Below are 17601 nucleotides of genomic sequence, written 5' to 3'. Positions count from 1 at the left end.
GTAAAGCATCTGGAACTCTATATCATGGCAACGAGGCATATATTACAATGCTGGCTTATCTACAAATGATCTTAGCAAAGTTGTTGGTAAAAGCATGATCTGAATGGTATAAATCTTTCTATCTTCAATAAACTATCCTTTCAATCGTTGCTATTTTAGTTATAAATGGAAAAACTGGTCCACGTAGCATTTTTAAAAAAGTAATCATTGATGAATTTCCAATAACCTTATACATTATTACAGTAGCCTGCAATGTCAAAACCAGAAGGAGCCAACTAATATTTATGATGCAATAGAAGTGTACACTTTAGATAATATATAATAATAATCTAGAAAAAAATTCTCAACTCCACAGACATCAAATTCAACTCTAAAATCTTTGGAGGTAAGACCTGTTTACTCTTGTCATCTGAAAAAGTGGTGGAGAATATACCATGAAAAATTCAAATCTACGAATCACTATGAAGTTCATGACAACACTTTGAAAAAAACAATAGTGTATTTAAAATTTCATGCAATGGTTTTAAAAACAAGGTAGAAAAATCGCTAAATCCATTACCACGAAATTCATATTATCAGTGTCACCTTAGATTTGAGACTTTTATTCGTAATTACGTTTATTATGCTATATTCTACGTGGCATATAATATACCATAATTAACTTAATTACAAGTAGAAGCATCAGTCCTTAAGAGGGTGTGAACAAATTTCATTATCACCGTAATAAGGAATCTAAGCTTGGCTCTACAAGTGGTTCTCGCGCGAGAATGTGCTTTCAAATTTCAAGTAATACTTAGCAGAAGCACAACTGCTACCAAAATACACAATATGATTGGTTCATTTAAAAAAAACCGCTACCTGATTGACTAATCATATTGAGTATTTCAGTAATAGCTTCGTTAGCTGTTATTCTTGCTGAATGCTAATATCTATCGCGCGCGACCACTATAACCTTCGCTCATCTCTCGCCCGCATAAAAATGGTAAACGACGCACAATGTGAATGCGGTCACGATTCACAAGATCTCGATCATGTCCTTTGGCAGTGTCCTCCTACGACGACCCTCATAGAAAATCTGTTCATAACCTCACAATACTTAAATTTTAGCTTCCACTGATACCTTAGATCCTTTGTCCTAACTCGACAATAACGGTCAGCAACAACAATACTCAGTTATCTAAAAAATTCCATTCTACATTTATAAAAACCTAAACGACTAACTGCAATATGGTTTAAACTATCCAAACCTAATATATTGTAATAAACCATAATGTAACATATTACATTGCAGAATAATCGCTGATAAGTGATTAAGACTGCTTAAATAAATAAAAAAAAGTGTCCTGCAGTTTTTGAAAATTCTTAATAAACTTTAAGTTGATTGTTGTCATCAAATCCTGCACTGTGTCCAGCATTTCGCACAATAAAACTGGTTCCATCGTAATGCATACGTCTTTCTCCACGACGAACGAAAAGATGCGATGTTTGACCCAATGATGCGGTACAGTGTAAAAAGGGGGTAGTCAGTGATGCAGTACCATTTCCAGGGGAAGTACGTAATTGGTACTTATTGCTGTTTCTAGCGATTCTGTGGAAGAATTAATAAAATAAAACTTACTATTTTAGATACAAAAGCTAGATAAACAAAACATAACTTATTTACCTGACAAGTCCATCTGGTGTTTGTGAAATTCTAACGTTATTAATAATCCAATTTTCCACACCCTCGTCCGTCAGCCAATAATGTGCTTCGGCCAAGGCTGCGTTTGCTTCTTGCGAGCAAGCTGGGCCGTGCCTAGAGCCTGAATAAAAAACACTCAGGGAAAAGTCCTGTAAAATATGACGACACTTTAATCTTGATTTCTACATTTTGTCAATTTGATCGATAGTAATATAACCTCTAACTCACTTGGCTCATGTCTGAAAACGAATCGGTAGTGGTCCTAGTGCCAGCGGTATCTACCAAATAAACAAGCGCACACTGCTCAGAAGTAAAACTTACACCCTTATACCACATTTTAGCGTATCTGGAAGAAAAGTTTAGATAAAAGATATATATTTTTTTCTTTATAGGGAATGAACCAACTTATTATTTCCATGAGTATCGTGGGCTAAAATTTCTACTCGCGATCCGTATTGATAAATCCTTCCGTTAGGATGCAGCAAAGCAGCGGAAGATCCTGAGCCACTTAACGACAATACGATATTGTTCTAAAATCAAAGAAGTCAATGGAGAACAAGAAGAGAGGAAAATTAATATTTTACGTAATTCATTCAACGACAAGCGTCGTATAATTAATGAATTTTACAAAATCTTATCTGCAAAACTTCTGTAGCGCTGTATTATTTTAAAAGTTTCACGATGTAACAAAGACTTTTATCGTACAAACGACGATCCTATTAAGCAAGATCTAAAATTGTCGCAATCATCAATAATTATAATCCGGAGTGACGCAAATGTGATAATTCTGGATTTTTCAAGCGCCAAGAAGCAAAAACCAGTGCTTCTGTATAAACTAGTAAAGGTCATTAATTTAGATTTGACGAACAATTGAGATTGAAGAGAGACGACTTCCAATAAAGGATAAAGTGTTGGATATCATTGAGATAGTTGGAAGTTAAGGAAAGTACGACGATGATGATAACGATGATGTTAAGAGGAAGATATCAGTTTCTGGGGATACCTTGAAATTAATGACTCGAACAGCTCGATCTATGGTCATGTCAACTCTGATTCTGTTATGGAGTCTCAAGGAAATTGTACCATGGGGAGTAGCCACTGCACCCCCTGCTCCAGTTTCTGCGTCATGCTCGCGCCAGTTCTCGCCGTAACAAGTTTCATCCATGGAATAATAAGGGGCAGCAATGGTTTTGGGATTCCTAGGCTGACGCCAAACCGCATTTGAATTGGCATATCCAGCATTATTATTCAAACTGCACCACTGATCTGCCGGAGGTGTCTCGTAATACTTGGAATATTCACTGAAACGCTTGAATAACGAGATACTACGTGGTGTACGAGTTATCAAAAGCCAGACTAATGAGGCAATTAAGATGATACTGGACAAATTAAGAAATGGTAAGTTTTTCTGTACTAAATTTTGAATGGGCAAAAAATGTGACGGTACTTGATATCCATCATCCGTTTGAGCGTGAAAGCTGTGAGCTGTATAAAGGGAACGTGGCCTCATTGGCGCCGTAGGTGGATTCTGATTCGGAATCACTGGGACAGTGCTCGTTGTTAAAGAATTAATTTGAGGCTGAGTCAGGCACTTTTGCAGCTCCTTGCGAGTCTCTCCACCACCATAATTGTTGGTCATCTTCTTGGGCTGAATTGATTTTTAATTTGGAGAATTGAATTTAGAAGTCGAACGGGATTAAGCTATCCACCGTTTAACCAAATAAATAATAATTATTGCAATGATCAGCAGACCTTGGGGTTTGGTTGTTTATCGTTATTTTTGGTCTTCTTTCGACGGTACTTTCGGGGCTTGGAAAGCGCCGTTTGGCCTGGCTCGCTTAGCTGCTCCACGGCTGCTTGATTTTCCACGCTTTTCCGATTGAACGATCTTCCCTCCGACTCGGACTATTTGCATAGGTTCCGGGGTGTCCTCGGCGACCTGCCAGACGCGGAAGAAGCACCGCGACGAGTTACAATGCTGCAGGAAACTGGCGGAAGGCGCGGAAGCATAAAACAAAGACGTACAAAGTATGACGATCGACTTGCAGCGTCGAGGGCTTCGCGGAAAGCTTGAAACAAATTTCGTTACCTTAGCAATTTTATGAGGAAAAACAATTGATAATGCGCATTGTTCAACTCTCTTTTTTCCCCATACTCATTCTTCGAAACTCTTTTATGCAACTATGTTATATAGTGTGTTTATTTGTCAATCGCGCTTTTTAAATCAATTAACTCATTTTGCTTGATATCGCATTTTAAAATAATTATTTGTGACGAGGGGACTCATTGAGAAAACTGCTCGCTTCCATGTATATATATATATATATATATATAGACCAATTTGATAACGAATTCAATCGATATGATCATAATAATGTCTGTCCGATATAGAAACGATACAAATTTTAAATGTGCAGTTTTCTCATCGGTTGTAGAAGAGGCTTCTCGAATTATTTTGGAGCATTACTCCAAATGTTTTTTCATGGTCTTCATTCAACAGTTAAAAATAGTATAATCATTTTGTCAGTTTGTGATTTGTATTTGTGTTCTTTCAGGTACGCTACTGGCCGACTGACAAACGAGCTTTTTGTACATCAGTTAAGAACCACTAACGTAACACTTAAAGATCGCACTAAGCCATCAACTACCTCAGGTTTCCATATCATCCGGTCACTTTTTCCGATTCGTGACCTCTTTATTTATCAGAAGGAAAATATTAGCACCAGGAAAAAATGTCACTTGCAATATTACCATCAATCAAGGAAAGAGCGGATTGTGACGTCTGTAAAAACCCGGTTCATTCGCAGGAACAATCATTTATAATTATACCTTTATTAGTTTAAACGTACGTACATAATAATTTATACGATTCTATCAGTTCTCTCTTGAACTTGAACTCTCTGAATAAAGGATTTTTAACTTGACAGAGAGACTCCAATGACCTTGTATATTTTATAGTATTATTATTGTTATTATTGTTATATAGACTGATGCAACCGATAATTGCATAATATCTCATAACAGCCACTATTACCGAGACATTGATTATCTACTTCTTTATAATTATTTAAGATCAATCTAAATTTGCACAATTGCGAGATGTTGAGAATTCTTTAAGAATTTGTCAAGTATCTGCATTAGATTCCTCTTGTAATCACTTGTTGATTTAATGACTCTACTGAACCCGTACGACAGACATTTTTTTGTCCAGCTTTCAGTTTATTCTCTAATGTAAATTGCATTGTTACGATATAGTATGTAACGAATGTGAAATTATACGTTCTTCTCAATTGTTGAAAGAAGAATTTCATTCGATAACGTCTTCATGAGTGATTTGAATCTGATGTAGATAGAATTTTTTGATCTATACAAAGTCTGGTGGGGGCAAATGAAGAATCTACTAATCTACTCGCACATGGCCTAAACAATTCAGTGTCCGACCGGACTCGGTAGCGTTTGGTTCTTTACAAAAAAGTCCAGGTCGTCACTGAATACCATCCTTTCAGTTTCTTTTACAAAATGATTCTCAAACTGCTACCAACTGGTTTATCCGTCTTTCTACTCCTCGCTACACATGTATTTGGTAACGTTAATAAATTATTGTAAAAATTCTCGCATTCCTTAGGGTTTATTATTGTTATTATTACACGTTAAACAATGTTCTCTAAATGATATCCAAACAATTTTCTTACACATACCGAAGCATTCTGATGCAATGTTATCTATCGTTTTCTGCATTATAATTAAAAATTAATCAATACACTTATTTTAAGATTACAAAACGTTAACGCGGTCCAAAATAATATACGCAATAGAGTTTGTATTACTAATTAATAAGAGCTTCTCTTTATCAGTGTGAAAAGTTTAAACGTTTGTGAAAAATGGTTAATTACGTTCTTATCAATGGAGTTGTTAACTCCTAATCTCTGAAGCTCAAGAAGCAAAATTTATGAAGCAATTTGGCATTTATATATTCAGCCTTGTTATTACAGTAGTTTAAGAGCTCATACTATTGCAAAACACGTTCAAACATTTTTCGTAATGATTTTATTCAAAGTTGGCCTTCCCCTTATTCGTTTCACGTGCACACTTCGATATCGTCCTTCGATTATATACCAACACGATTTTATTAAAATTTATACAATTATAAATTAATCTTTGTATATTTTTACAGGTTCTCCAATTTTACCATTTAATTTGGAAGCCGAGGATCAATATGTACCTGACAAAATTGAAAGCACATTGAGACAAGTAACAGTGGTGAGTAAAAAATTCTTAAAATTGTTTTCAACTTTCACTACTCGCTCAGGATTTAGTTTAACGGTGCGATTATCTCTTATCACACATATCTTATCGACGAAATATATTAAAGTTAGAGAATTCATTTGCATATGAGAAAATTCTTCAAGGAAGAATAATTGTCAAATTAATAATTTTACTCTATTGGAGTTTAGTAATGTAATAGAGTGCAATAAGAAATTTACCTTCGATAGACCTTAGTACAAAGATTAAAGAGAAAAGTTGTTTTCAGGTGATGAGACATGGAGAACGAGCACCACAAGACACTTATCCCAACGACCCGTATATTAACTACACTATGGAGCCTTATGGTTGGGGTCAGCTTACAAATGTATGCGATATGGTTTAACTAAATTTTTATATCACTTTTCACGTTCATAGAAGATCTCTATAAACAATGTTGCAATTTTTCAATTTTATAGCAAGGCAGAAACAACCAATTCGATCAAGGAGTGTTTCTCAGGCAACGGTATGGACATTTTTTGGGCTCCGAATACAGTCCAGAGAAATTTTGGCTACAGTGCACCGCTGTGGACAGAACGAAAATGTCAGCTTTATTAGAGGCTGCTGGATTGTGGAAACCAAGCGAGGAGCAATCGTTTAAGGCCAACTTTCCTTGGCAGCCAGTTTCTCTGTATTATCAACCCCAAGACGAAGATACGGTACTCTATAACAAATATAAATGTTAATAGCTGCAGCTGAATAAATAATGCAGCAAAAATTATTATTCTCGTTGTAATTATCAATACTATTGCTATACAGTTAATGCTGGTCTGGGACACTTGCCCCAAGTACGCAATGCTACGAGATGGGATTTTAGAATTACCGGAAGTCAAACAAGTGCAAAATGACAATCAGGAACTATACGATGAGCTTACAGCTTTGACTGGCATGAAAATTGCTAATCCTGACGACGTTAGTTCGCTTTACGCAACGTTAACAGCAGAGGTAAATTATCAACCATAAATGACTTTAGTCTATGTTTGCATAATAATTGTTTCCGCAACTAATTAACTTTTCTTGCAGAAAACAATGAATTTAGCTTTACCTTCATGGACTGATGATTATTACCCCGAAAAATTGGAGCCATTAACTTTGTATAGTCTGAGGCTTAATGTTTACGACGATCTCCTGAAAAGATTAAAAGGTGGACCCTTTCTAAAGAAAATCGTTACTGATATGTTAGCTCAAAGGGATGGAACTTTAGAGCCTGCTCAGAGAAAAATGTTCATGTACGTCGGACATGATAGTACAATGGTAACATTATTGGATATATTAAATATTTGGCAGTGCCAAATGCCAATTTATAATATTATGGCCATGTTAGAGCTTCACGAAGACGAAAATGGATATAATGTTCAGGTAAGGAGTGACAGAAAATGTTAAAATTGTGTACATAATTTTCTGTTGAAGTATTGAACAAGATTAATATTTTACTATTATCGACTAAATATTTTCAGGTTTTCTTGCGTAATAGTACCGAGCACGCGCCGTATCCTCTTACGATACCAGGTTGTCGTAGAGTTTGCCCACTGGATAAATTCATCAAACTTTTAAAGCCAATAATTCCGAATGATTGGAAAAAGGAATGTGAAGTGGATGGAGACTATACCCCACCACCAGCCCCCTCACCTTGATTACTGCATAATATTAATATAGGTAATTTATCAAAGTTGTGATATTTTTAAATAAAAAAACGAACAATTTTCTTAATTTAATTTATTATTTTACTGAACTGTGATATCTGCAAGATAACGGTATCAATTAGAATTGTTGGAGCATAAAATTATTATTTACAGTAATATTGTTATATCTCCGCTGTAATATATCGTTTAAAAATATAATTCCAGTTAAACGAAGTTAAGGTGTGGTGAGTACCTTTACGCGAATATTTTTTCTTCTCGTCGTTTCTTAGTAACTACAGTGCCAGGTTTGTGTTGAGCATCAGGATGATTAAGAAGTTCTGGAGGACACGTGGAAATAGGACTTGCGAGAATTGTTTGTTTGAGATCGTAAAATAGATGACTATCATCCTTCGTGCAGAATGAAATGGCTAGACCAGCTTTTCCTGCACGACCCGTTCTACCTATACGATGTGTATAATCTGAAAACCAATTTGAATTATTATTGAAATTTACTGACCAGTATTAAACTAGTAATTTACGAAACATTTATTGTTATTGTTGAAATATAAATTGAGTGTATAAAAGACATTTCCAACCTTCAATTGTTTTCGCCATATCGTAATTAATAACCATAGAGACATCCTTGATATCTATACCACGGCCAGCGACGTCCGTGGCCACAAGAATATCTTTACTACCACTTTTAAGCGATGCAAGAGCGTATTCTCTTTGTTCTTGGCCTTTACCTCCATGCAAAGTACAAGCATTATACTGAAATTAAAATTCAATTCACGATTAGACAATAGTTTGTAACGATAGTAAATGATAAAAAGGAATTTATAATACAAAAATCTTCTTTAAATATATTATGCATTACCCCAAGTTTTTCCAGACCCCTGGCAAGTACATCAGCACCCTTCTTTTGATTGACGAAGATGATAACTGGAGGTTCAACCCCTCTACTGAGAATTTCCATAAGTTTCTTACGCTTATCGGCCTCTCCCATAATATGAACAATTTGTTCCGTTCTTTCAGTCGGTTTACCAACGCTACCAATATAAACTACAGCTGGCCTTCTCAAATAAGTCCTAGCCAGTCTTTCGACTGCCGGTGGCATAGTAGCTGTGAACATGACAGTTTGTCTATATTTTTTCTTTGTATTATAATTTGCTAGTAATTTTTCTTCATTCTCGGCATCTTCGTTATCTGGTTTTAAATTTGTCACCGGCATGTACTCCAAGATCTTTTGTACATCTAAAATTTTATTACAGAAAACAATTATTATTTTTTACATTACATGGACTGGAGAGCAATGCCTTTTTTTACATAATATTGACAATACCAAAACGACATTACTTTCTGGTCCATCTAATACTTTAGATCAATCTCAGTGGCAGTTAAAAGTTTACCTGGTTCGAATCCCATATCTATCATTCTGTCGGCTTCATCAAGTACAATATAAGTACATTGGTTTAGGACCAAATATCTGTTTTCTAATACATCTATTAATCTACCGGGTGTAGCAATAACGATCTGAAATAAAAAAATATAAAAATCTTTTCATATGTGCAGCTTATCACAATTAAATACCTCACAACCCATCCTTAGTCTAAATCCCTGCTCTTCACGGGAAAGACCACCCACAACGACCACTGTTCTGATACCTAAAGGTTGACCAAATTTATTTGTTTCTTCCTCAATTTGCTGTGCTAATTCACTGTAAAAATTTAATTATATACCATTATTTAATTTTTATTTGCTTTGGAAAATAATTATTAATCTATTAAAATTATAACTTAAATTGAGTATGTACCGAGTCGGTGCTAAAATTATACTATAAGGTCCCTGGTCAGCTTCATCAATCCTTTCAATTTTCGGTAAACTTGTGATCCACAAAAGCAACGGTATCAGGAAAGCTAAAGTTTTACCAGATCCAGTTTCAGCAACTCCTATTATATCCCTGTTTTGTAATCCTATAGGAATTGCTTGACGTTGTATAGGAGTAAGATCCTTGTAACCAACTTTATCAATGATATCAAGAATTTCTTTAGGAAAACCAGACTCTTTCCAAGAACGAATTGGATCAGGAATTCTACCTCCTTTTATAGTAATATTGTAATCTTCTCTAAAGATTCGCCAATCTCTTTCAGTCATTTCATTTAATGCTTTTTCAGACCAATGACGATCGTCCCATTTTTGCTTTTCTTCCTTTCGTTTTACTTTTTTCAATCGCATTCTAAAAAAAAGGTTTTGGTAAGTTATACAGTTAGAAGTTGATAATAAGTATTTTAAAAGACTGTTGATTATTTACTTTTCTTGTTCTTTCTCAGCTTCTGTGCGTCGTTTTTCCAAAAGCTCACCATAGAATTTACTTTGATCACGTTTTTGAGCCTTAATATCAATTCCTGCCAAATTACCTCTACCAAAAAATTGAACTTGATGACGTTCCTTATAAATATTATTGTAATCAACAGAAGTATCCTCAGAAGTGTCCCAGTCAAAAACAAACTTTCTGTCATTAAGTCGTCTAACACGACGTTTTTTCTTTATTAGTCCCAAATAACGTTCTTTAATAGCTTCTACCTCTTTCTCTTTATCTTTATCTTTAATTTCTTCCTCCCTAGATCGTTGAGCTTCTCTGCGTCTATAAAAATTCAAATAAGAACTGTTAGCAGGATAATTTGCAAGATTTAGATTTTGTTAATTAAAGTTGAACATACCTGTCTCTATCGACCCATTCTCTGTCTTTGCTAGTACCTTCGCCATGCGAAAGTGTTTTACGTTCTTCCTGATTCTTTTTCATAGCATCAACCTCTTGCTGACGTCTTTGAAGTGCCAATGCTGCACGCTCCTCCTTAGTTAGAAATTTTGGTTTTGCTCTAGCTTCTTCCTCAGCTTTCTTTTTACTAAGAAGCTCCTCCAAGCTCAAAGGCTCCTTCTTTACAGAAACCTGTGGTTTTTCTTCAGTCTCGTCATCTTCCTTCTTCAGTTCAACTGTCATCTCTTCCTTCCCTTCTTCCTCAACAGAAGGCACAGGATTGGTCTTAGATTTCTTCTCATCTTTCAATTTGTCTTTTGTATCACGTCGCTCTCTGGACCTTTCGCGTTCTTTTTCACGCGATCTATCTCTCTCACGAAAACGTTCTCTAGACCTAGAACGCTTTCTTTCTTTTTTCCGATCTTTTGATCGACTTCTTGAGCGCCGGCGATCACGACCATCACGACGTTGCTCCCTGTCCCTTTCACGTTCTCTTTCACGTTCTCTTTCACGTTCCCTTTCCCGCTCCCTTTCCCGCTCCCTTTCTCGTTCACGTAGGGTTGCCATAGCTGTCCTTTTTTTCCCGAATACTGACCTCTTTTATTAACCTTACGGAAACGTTCGGGGGGATTTTTAAATTTATCTGGAGTTATCAAATCGTTCGAAAAAGTTATTTTTTTCTAATTCGTTATTTATTACCCGTAAAAGACTGATCAATAAATATTATTGCAAATCGGAGATGTGCGTGGTGAGCTGTCCGGGACTGTCCGGGCCGGGACGGGACTGGCTTCAGCGCCTTCAGCGCTTCAGAGTTCAGTTCAGGCTTGAATCTCGGGTTAGGTTGGGCCACTTGTGGGCCACTTGGGCCTTGGGCCGCGGAGCATGGTGCCCATGGTGGCCCGGCTCCTTCTCCTTCTGCACGAAAAAAACGTATGAGGGAATTCAGTCAGGGGAAGATGGGTACCACGAAGAGAGAATTTTCTCTCTAAACATGTGGCGACTCCTGGCGGATAAGAGCGAAACTACCAATGTAATCTCGAAGAACGAGGCAGGCACGAAGTATAATATTTGTATAAATAGACAAGGATTCTTATTGAATTGAGTGTTAAAAGGTGTGAAAAGTGAAAAGGCTAAATAAATAAAGGAAGGGACGTAATCAGAAAACGACACATTGACGTTTTAAACGTGTATATAATGATAACAAGATTGTGCGAATGATTAAACGATGAGACAGTGAGAGGAAAATACGATAGGTAGAGTTATAGCAGAGCCGAAAACTGATTACAGTGAGAAACATTTGAGATTTGGAAGCATTCCGCGATTTTGACCATCCACTTATACTTATCATCCATTCAATCAATTGAAGTTTTGGTATTGAATCTTGAATCAAAAGTAAAGAGTAGTAGCGCAATCGAACACGAATAATACGTAAAACTACATAAATTCATCGAGTACAAAACAGGATAGGAAAGAACAGGATCAAAACAGCAGTGAGTTGCAGTCAGTTGCAGTGAGTGCAGCAGAAGATATAAAGGGGAGAGAGAGAGAGAGAGAGAGATTCATGTAACTATAGTGCTAATAACTTATCAGATCAGGTTGGTGGGCCAGATATTACAAAGCTTACGCCTTTTCTGTCAGTTGGTCGAGCGCTCGGTTGATTGCGCCAAATTTTTTCTTGTTGTTCGGGAACTTATACAGCATAGCTTTAAGTTTTCGCCAATCTGACCACAATATTCCCATCTTTTCATAGTTCTTACAATACTTATATTTTCTGCCGTATTTTCAACTATCTTTGCAAAGATTTTATTGCGTCGTTCGTACAATATTAACGTAAACAAATTTACAGGCATGAAGATATAAATACTGCCTGTTGATCTAAAAGGGGATGACCGATACAAACTATTGAATAAAATTATCTTCAACAAACAAAAAGAGAAGAAAAGTCTAATAAAAATGTCCAGTGCACCCTTAGTTTCCAGTGGGCTCAGTAAGCTTAAAAAAAAACACTTCCGTGTCAAACATCAAAAAGTCAAACTGTTTCGTGCAAATGAGCCTCTTTTGAGTGTTTTTATGTGGGGCGTCAATCATACAGTGAGTAACAAATCTGTATTAATTAGCTAGAATAGCCATAATAACATACTGATGTATTACTAAAATATAATATTACTTCTCCAATGCCATTACTTTTTACCTGACTAATCTGACTAATCTTATTTATCTTATATTACCATAAAGTTATCATTTTATTATATGCATTATCTTTAACAGTTTAACATAGCTGAATCATTTTAATTTTTATGTTTTAATATAGCACTAGTATTGTTTTGTTTTCTCATTGTCAACCCTTGTAGATTCTTCATAATTTATTATGTTTATATACTTTTGTTACAATGGGACTTATATATTTCTTTCATTTTCCAGATAAATGAACTAAGTCATGTTAACATACCAGTAATGCTATTGCCAGATGATTTCAGAGCGTATAGCAAGCTAAAAGTGGATAATCATCTTTTTAACAAGTTGGTATAAAGATAAATTTTAAGAATTCATTAATATAAGCTTAAAACAATTTGAAGACTTAGCTTAATCTAAATATACCTTTAAATGTTAGATTGGTAGGTGAGCTACTGCTTTAATAATAGAATCAATGAAGGTCTCTTTGACAATTTGGCCTTTAATAATAGTAATAGGTGAATGCCTGCCCAGTATGAAGTAATTTTAATTATTTATTATCTTTTACAGGGAAAATATGCCTTCCCATTTCAAAATTAAGGAATACTGTCCATTAGTCTTTCGAAACCTGCGGGAAAGATTTGGTATAGATGATTTGGATTATAAGGAGTCAATGACAAGGTAAGAATTTTGAATTTTTGCATATATATTGAATTAAGATTCTATCTTAAACTAAATATTGTACAAAATCTTAGTTTATTCCAGGAGAATGCATTAGTAGATTAATTTTTTTCATTATTTGTAGCCAGCACACATTTTATAAAAGCATTTATTTGGATTAAACTTATTGTAAAGATACATTATCAAAGGAATCACAAGTAGACACATATTTTTGTTAATTGCAATTAATCCAAATATTTCCCATTCTAAGAAAAAATGTCAAAATAGTTTTTTTGTATAAACAGTGTTTTTGATTAGATCCTCCGATTATAGAAGTTTCAACAAATTTCAGTTAATATATTGTCTTTAGAAAATAATATAATTTAAGCTGAAGCAAAAATTTGGAAGAGTTTCTTATAAGATTAGAAATAATGCGAAAATTTTGCTATTAGATGTCGGGCATTTAATCCTTCGCGAGCAAAACGGCGGCAGCCGGGTCTGGCGGCTGCTTACGGAAGGACTCGTCAAATGGTTCAGCGATCTGCCACTGTTCCTTCAATAACTGTTTCTTCTACAACTTCTCCACTACTTCATCCTTTAGCTCCACCTCCATCTCCCTCTTCTTCGGCATTTTCGTCCCCTAGTACTGCTCTTGCGCAATTTCGCCAACAAATCCTTCCAGCTCCTCTTCTAAATAAACCATTGCGCACCTACAGTTTTAAGCCAAAACGCCTGAGGTTAGCCAGATTTGATATCCTGTTTTGGTTCTTTTGCTCATCATTTTGTGGCTAACACTGACATTTAAAAAAAGGGGGGGGGGGTGTGAGAGAGAGAGAGAAAGAATGAAAGAGTGCAGGGAGCGAAGAGAATATACGAGCGAGCAACTAAATTGATAAGCAATATTTAACGGGTTTATTTAAAATCTATCCTAAATTATGCACTAACTCTGTTTTGTTTACCTTTTACTTTCCCTGCTGTTGTGATTGCTGTTTGTATTCCATTTTATTGTTGCCAATTTGGTTATAGCTTTTCATTTTTTCTATTATTTACTATATGCTTAATTGAATTTTTTCTTGAATTCAAAGTGAAAGGAAACCAGCACCTCGTTTAAATAATCAAGTGATTAAAGCAATAATAATAACAATAATAACAATGACCACTTTTAAGATTGTTATTTGCACTAAATAATTGATTTTTTTTTTCATTAATACTTCATTTTCTTTTCAGATCTCAGCCAACATTGGATGATTCTTCAGGTAAAAGTGGAGCCAAATTCTATCAGTCGTATGATAAATTGTTTATTATTAAAACCCTTACAAGTGAGGAAGTGGAGAGAATGCACTCTTTCCTGAAGCATTATCATCCCGTAAGGATAATATTCTACATAATGCGGATTTATTAAGAAAAAATTTTTGAGAATGAGCTGTTTGTCTGTTCAATCTTATATTTCTTTTGAACAATGAAATTATTATGCATTTGAGTGATTAGTGGTTTTAAATGAACTTGTCATTACAGTATATCGTCGAACGTCATGGGAAAACGTTGCTACCTCAATATTTGGGAATGTATCGATTAACAGTCGATGGTGTTGAACATTACGTCGTTGCGATCAGAAATGTTTTCTCCAACCATTTGACAACGCACAAAAAATTTGACCTAAAAGGATCAACAGTAGATCGTGAAGCTTCCGATAAGGAAAGAGAAAAGGATCTTCCCACATATAAAGATAATGATTTTGTCAAGGAGGGCATGAAAATTTATATCGGCGAGGAAGCAAAATCCAAGCTAATAGAGACTTTAACTGCCGACGTTGATGTTAGTTTGTTTTTTTTACCCTGTCGTTGAGGGCATCGTTTGCTTTTCTGTGAAAAAAGGGGAAATATTAGTTTAATTGTTAAATAATTATTTGCAGTTTCTCACACGACTACATCTGATGGATTATTCATTATTATTGGGTCTCCACGATTGTGCACGAGCTGAACAAGAAAACCGAGAGCGAGCTGAACGAGCGGAAAACGAAGATAATCACGACGACGAGGAAGATAGTGAGTCAGGAAGTGGATTGGAATCAAGAGGTCCGGTCGGAGAGTGAGTATTTTTCTCCGCGTAGTAATTTTTTGAAAATAGCTGTACGCTTTTATTCGCTTCACGATTATTCATTTTTTAGTCGTTTGTGGGAATGGAGCGGTGTAACTGGAATGGCCACGCCACCAGAGTCTCCGCATGCAGCATTAATTCGTGAAGCCAGTCTCCAGTATGAAGACACCATTATTCCTGAATTGGATATTTACGCTATTCCCAGTAAAGATGGTAAAACACTGCAAATAAAAATTATTTTATATTGCAAGAGCATTTCACTAAACTTATATTACTTTTTTTTAGGTGCGCCTACTCGAGAAATTTATTTTTTAGCAATAATAGATGTTCTGACTCATTATGGGGTCCGTAAACAAGCAGCAAAGGCAGCGAAGACGGTGAAGTATGGTGCCAATGTGGATGGCATATCAACCTGTGATCCAGAACAGTATGGCAAGCGATTCATAGAATTCATGAGTAAAGCTATAGAGTAAGTTCATCGTTCACAAATGTTTAAGCACGCCGAAAGTCGATTAATCGCTGCTGCGTATAGTTATACAAGCAACGTTTAGATTTAAAATCTTAATTTTCATCTGTATGGCTGTTACTTTCTCTATTCTTTTTTTCTCTTATCTTAATCAAATTTTGCTAATTGCTTTAAAATCTCATCCGATGAGCTAAAAACATTATTTCCCTTTTCTCAATCTTTTACGTCAAAAGATGTGTTCCTTTACTGACTTTATATGCTTTGCAAAATGTACGCGTGTATTGTTTACGTGCGCGTGTTGAGATTTACTAGAAATCTAAAAACACTTCGATTCTTGCGCAATAAGAGCTGAAAATACTTGTATGTAAATGTTATAAATTGAGAATAGTAATAGAACTAGATGCATTTGTGTATATTAAAACTGTTTGGGTTAAAGTTTACTGTGCATAAGTAAATAACGTTAAACTAAAGTCGAAATGTTTATTAGTTTGATTAAATATCCTAATATTATCAATAATAATTAGATATAGCAAAAGTAATTAGCATAGCCGCTTCAAGTTATATCAGTGTTAAATGTAATTTTGAAAGGGAGCCACTTGATACCGAGAGCTCTGCTTACTTAGAGTAAAACTGAAAACTTATTAAAATTGAAAGTTCGTTATCTCAATATTGATCCATTTTGAGTTGACGGTTTTTCTGCAGTACGACAAATGCCCGTAAATTGGTGTCTTTATGCCCAATAGAAGTGATATAGCATTCATGTATAAAGAAAAGGGAAAAATGATAGAAGTGTAACAATTTCACCTTTCTCTTTGCCTGCGAGAACTACATAACTACGAAATATCAATCCACGTAAATACGCACGATAATCTATTTATTGCGGTCGCTGATTTCATCCTTTCAACACCGACCGTCCAAGTCGCATTAAGATGCAAAAATAATCGACAATATTTCATTTCTCTCTCTTTCTCTCTCCCTCTCAGCCTATGTAATGTTGCATAAGAACTGTAAAGCACTAATTAAAAGCACAAGGCAAAAACCCCGTGAACAGCTTTTCATATGCTGGTTTTACTATATCTGATTAAACTTTTTTCACGTGATAATATAAACAAATCAATAAAAAATTAAAACAAAAAGAAAAAAAAAATGTGACAACATTTAGAGTGGGTTTTTACTGAAGAATTTTATAAAGATGAAGGAAGATACACAATATGTATGGAAGAAGCTATCTTCAAATAATCTAATGATTTACTTTTTATAGTTTGTTAAAGCCCTTGTTACAATATAATAATGACTAACTTCTTTACTAATTAAGGTATTCATCTAGTCTCAATACTTTGTACGATTGTTTTTTCTACAATATGAAGATATTGTGAAGAAAGAGAGAGATTGCAGTTTAATTTGTCTTCATTTGCTTCAATTTTTTACTTATAATATGCTCATTAATCGTTATAATTCATATTATATGCTTACAGTCTTTAAAAAAGGCAAAAAATAACAGGAAGACAAGCAATGTAACTGTGTGACTTTCTTTGGCTGCAAATGAATCGTCTCAAATTGTGATGCATAATTTGTCAATCATTAGAAGTCTTTGATAACTTGAACCTTTTTCATACTATGTCACTTGAATACTTATCTTTTTGCTTCAAAGCAGCATTGTATAGAAATGATGTATCATAATATATATATATATATTCGATTTTTGTGTCTGACAAAATAACCAGGCTCCTATTATTTAAACGTCTGCATTGTTCACAAAGTTGTTGTACTAACTAAAGTTTTGCGAATAAGTGGACGCACAAGCGTAAATAAAATGATTAGTGAAAAGAAACAAAACCTTTTA

The 17601-nt window shown here is 35.0% G+C and overlaps 4 protein-coding genes and 1 long non-coding RNA gene across 9 annotated transcripts; 3 read left to right on the top strand and 2 right to left on the bottom strand.

Annotated features, from left to right (window-relative positions):
• Positions 1-58: 58 nt before the first annotated feature.
• fest (wurstfest) lies at positions 59-4248 on the bottom strand. Of its 3 annotated transcripts, none has more exons than XM_066741363.1 (6): positions 3129-4248; positions 2685-2990; positions 2087-2211; positions 1910-2027; positions 1664-1830; positions 59-1588 (listed from the first exon to the last, which is right to left on the bottom strand). In XM_066741363.1, the coding sequence occupies exons 1-6, from the start codon at positions 3318-3320 to the stop codon at positions 1363-1365; spliced, it is 1134 nt and encodes a 377-aa protein (XP_066597460.1). In that variant the 5' UTR covers positions 3321-4248; the 3' UTR covers positions 59-1362. The 3 variants fall into 3 exon arrangements, with proteins under 3 accessions (XP_066597460.1, XP_066597459.1, XP_066597458.1); XM_066741362.1 differs by having other exon boundaries at positions 2685-3329; positions 3434-4248; XM_066741361.1 differs by having other exon boundaries at positions 2685-4248.
• On the top strand, positions 1470-2801 carry LOC136782166 (uncharacterized). Its single transcript, XR_010824077.1, has 3 exons — positions 1470-1552; positions 1627-1991; positions 2074-2801. It is a non-coding gene; the product is annotated as an uncharacterized lncRNA (long non-coding RNA).
• An 877-nt stretch (positions 4249-5125) lies between the features above and the next one.
• On the top strand, positions 5126-7953 carry LOC136782154 (prostatic acid phosphatase-like). Its single transcript, XM_066741364.1, has 8 exons — positions 5126-5264; positions 5856-5941; positions 6213-6311; positions 6403-6642; positions 6743-6928; positions 7007-7342; positions 7441-7639; positions 7831-7953. The coding sequence occupies exons 1-7, from the start codon at positions 5201-5203 to the stop codon at positions 7615-7617; spliced, it is 1188 nt and encodes a 395-aa protein (XP_066597461.1). The 5' UTR covers positions 5126-5200; the 3' UTR covers positions 7618-7639; positions 7831-7953.
• LOC136782147 (probable ATP-dependent RNA helicase DDX23) lies at positions 7684-11271 on the bottom strand. Its single transcript, XM_066741349.1, has 8 exons — positions 10326-11271; positions 9917-10249; positions 9419-9841; positions 9196-9322; positions 9015-9138; positions 8483-8859; positions 8202-8376; positions 7684-8084 (listed from the first exon to the last, which is right to left on the bottom strand). The coding sequence occupies exons 1-8, from the start codon at positions 10928-10930 to the stop codon at positions 7861-7863; spliced, it is 2388 nt and encodes a 795-aa protein (XP_066597446.1). The 5' UTR covers positions 10931-11271; the 3' UTR covers positions 7684-7860.
• Positions 11272-11495: 224 nt separating this feature from the next.
• On the top strand, positions 11496-17588 carry PIP4K (phosphatidylinositol 5-phosphate 4-kinase). Of its 3 annotated transcripts, none has more exons than XM_066741359.1 (10): positions 11496-11853; positions 12210-12454; positions 12785-12882; positions 13106-13216; positions 13648-13932; positions 14423-14561; positions 14711-15010; positions 15108-15283; positions 15363-15505; positions 15578-17588. In XM_066741359.1, exons 2-10 carry the CDS (start codon positions 12317-12319, stop codon positions 15763-15765), a joined length of 1578 nt encoding a protein of 525 aa, XP_066597456.1. In that variant the 5' UTR covers positions 11496-11853; positions 12210-12316; the 3' UTR covers positions 15766-17588. The 3 variants fall into 3 exon arrangements, with proteins under 3 accessions (XP_066597456.1, XP_066597455.1, XP_066597457.1); XM_066741358.1 differs by having other exon boundaries at positions 11496-11958; XM_066741360.1 differs by lacking the exon at positions 13648-13932 and having other exon boundaries at positions 11503-11958; positions 15578-17584.
• Positions 17589-17601: the final 13 nt, after the last annotated feature.

The sequence above is a fragment of the Prorops nasuta genome, unplaced genomic scaffold (assembly GCF_024137725.1).
Source record: "Prorops nasuta isolate Cenicafe-Biocafe unplaced genomic scaffold, Cenicafe_Pnas_1.2 PNAS00025, whole genome shotgun sequence".
Taxonomy (NCBI): domain Eukaryota; kingdom Metazoa; phylum Arthropoda; class Insecta; order Hymenoptera; family Bethylidae; genus Prorops; species Prorops nasuta.
This window is presented reverse-complemented; position numbering and strand designations above follow the sequence as displayed.

Coding starts and splice junctions, on each gene's coding strand:
- fest (XM_066741361.1), bottom strand. CDS start 3,320: ATGACCAACAATTATGGTGGTGGAGAGACTCGCAAGGAGCTGCAAAAG. Junction 2,212..2,684: donor TTCGAGTCATTAATTTCAAG/GTATCCCCAGAA, acceptor CTTTGATTTTAG/AACAATATCGTATTGTCGTT. Junction 1,589..1,663: donor ACACCAGATGGACTTGTCAG/GTAAATAAGTTA, acceptor ATTCTTCCACAG/AATCGCTAGAAACAGCAATA.
- PIP4K (XM_066741359.1), top strand. CDS start 12,317: ATGTCCAGTGCACCCTTAGTTTCCAGTGGGCTCAGTAAGCTTAAAAAA. Junction 14,562..14,710: donor TCCTGAAGCATTATCATCCC/GTAAGGATAATA, acceptor TTGTCATTACAG/TATATCGTCGAACGTCATGG. Junction 15,284..15,362: donor TCAAGAGGTCCGGTCGGAGA/GTGAGTATTTTT, acceptor TTCATTTTTTAG/TCGTTTGTGGGAATGGAGCG.
- LOC136782147 (XM_066741349.1), bottom strand. CDS start 10,930: ATGGCAACCCTACGTGAACGAGAAAGGGAGCGGGAAAGGGAGCGGGAA. Junction 9,323..9,418: donor ATAATTTTAGCACCGACTCG/GTACATACTCAA, acceptor AAATTTTTACAG/TGAATTAGCACAGCAAATTG. Junction 8,085..8,201: donor TATGGCGAAAACAATTGAAG/GTTGGAAATGTC, acceptor ATTGGTTTTCAG/ATTATACACATCGTATAGGT.
- LOC136782154 (XM_066741364.1), top strand. CDS start 5,201: ATGATTCTCAAACTGCTACCAACTGGTTTATCCGTCTTTCTACTCCTC. Junction 5,265..5,855: donor CCTCGCTACACATGTATTTG/GTAACGTTAATA, acceptor ATATTTTTACAG/GTTCTCCAATTTTACCATTT. Junction 7,343..7,440: donor AAAATGGATATAATGTTCAG/GTAAGGAGTGAC, acceptor AAATATTTTCAG/GTTTTCTTGCGTAATAGTAC.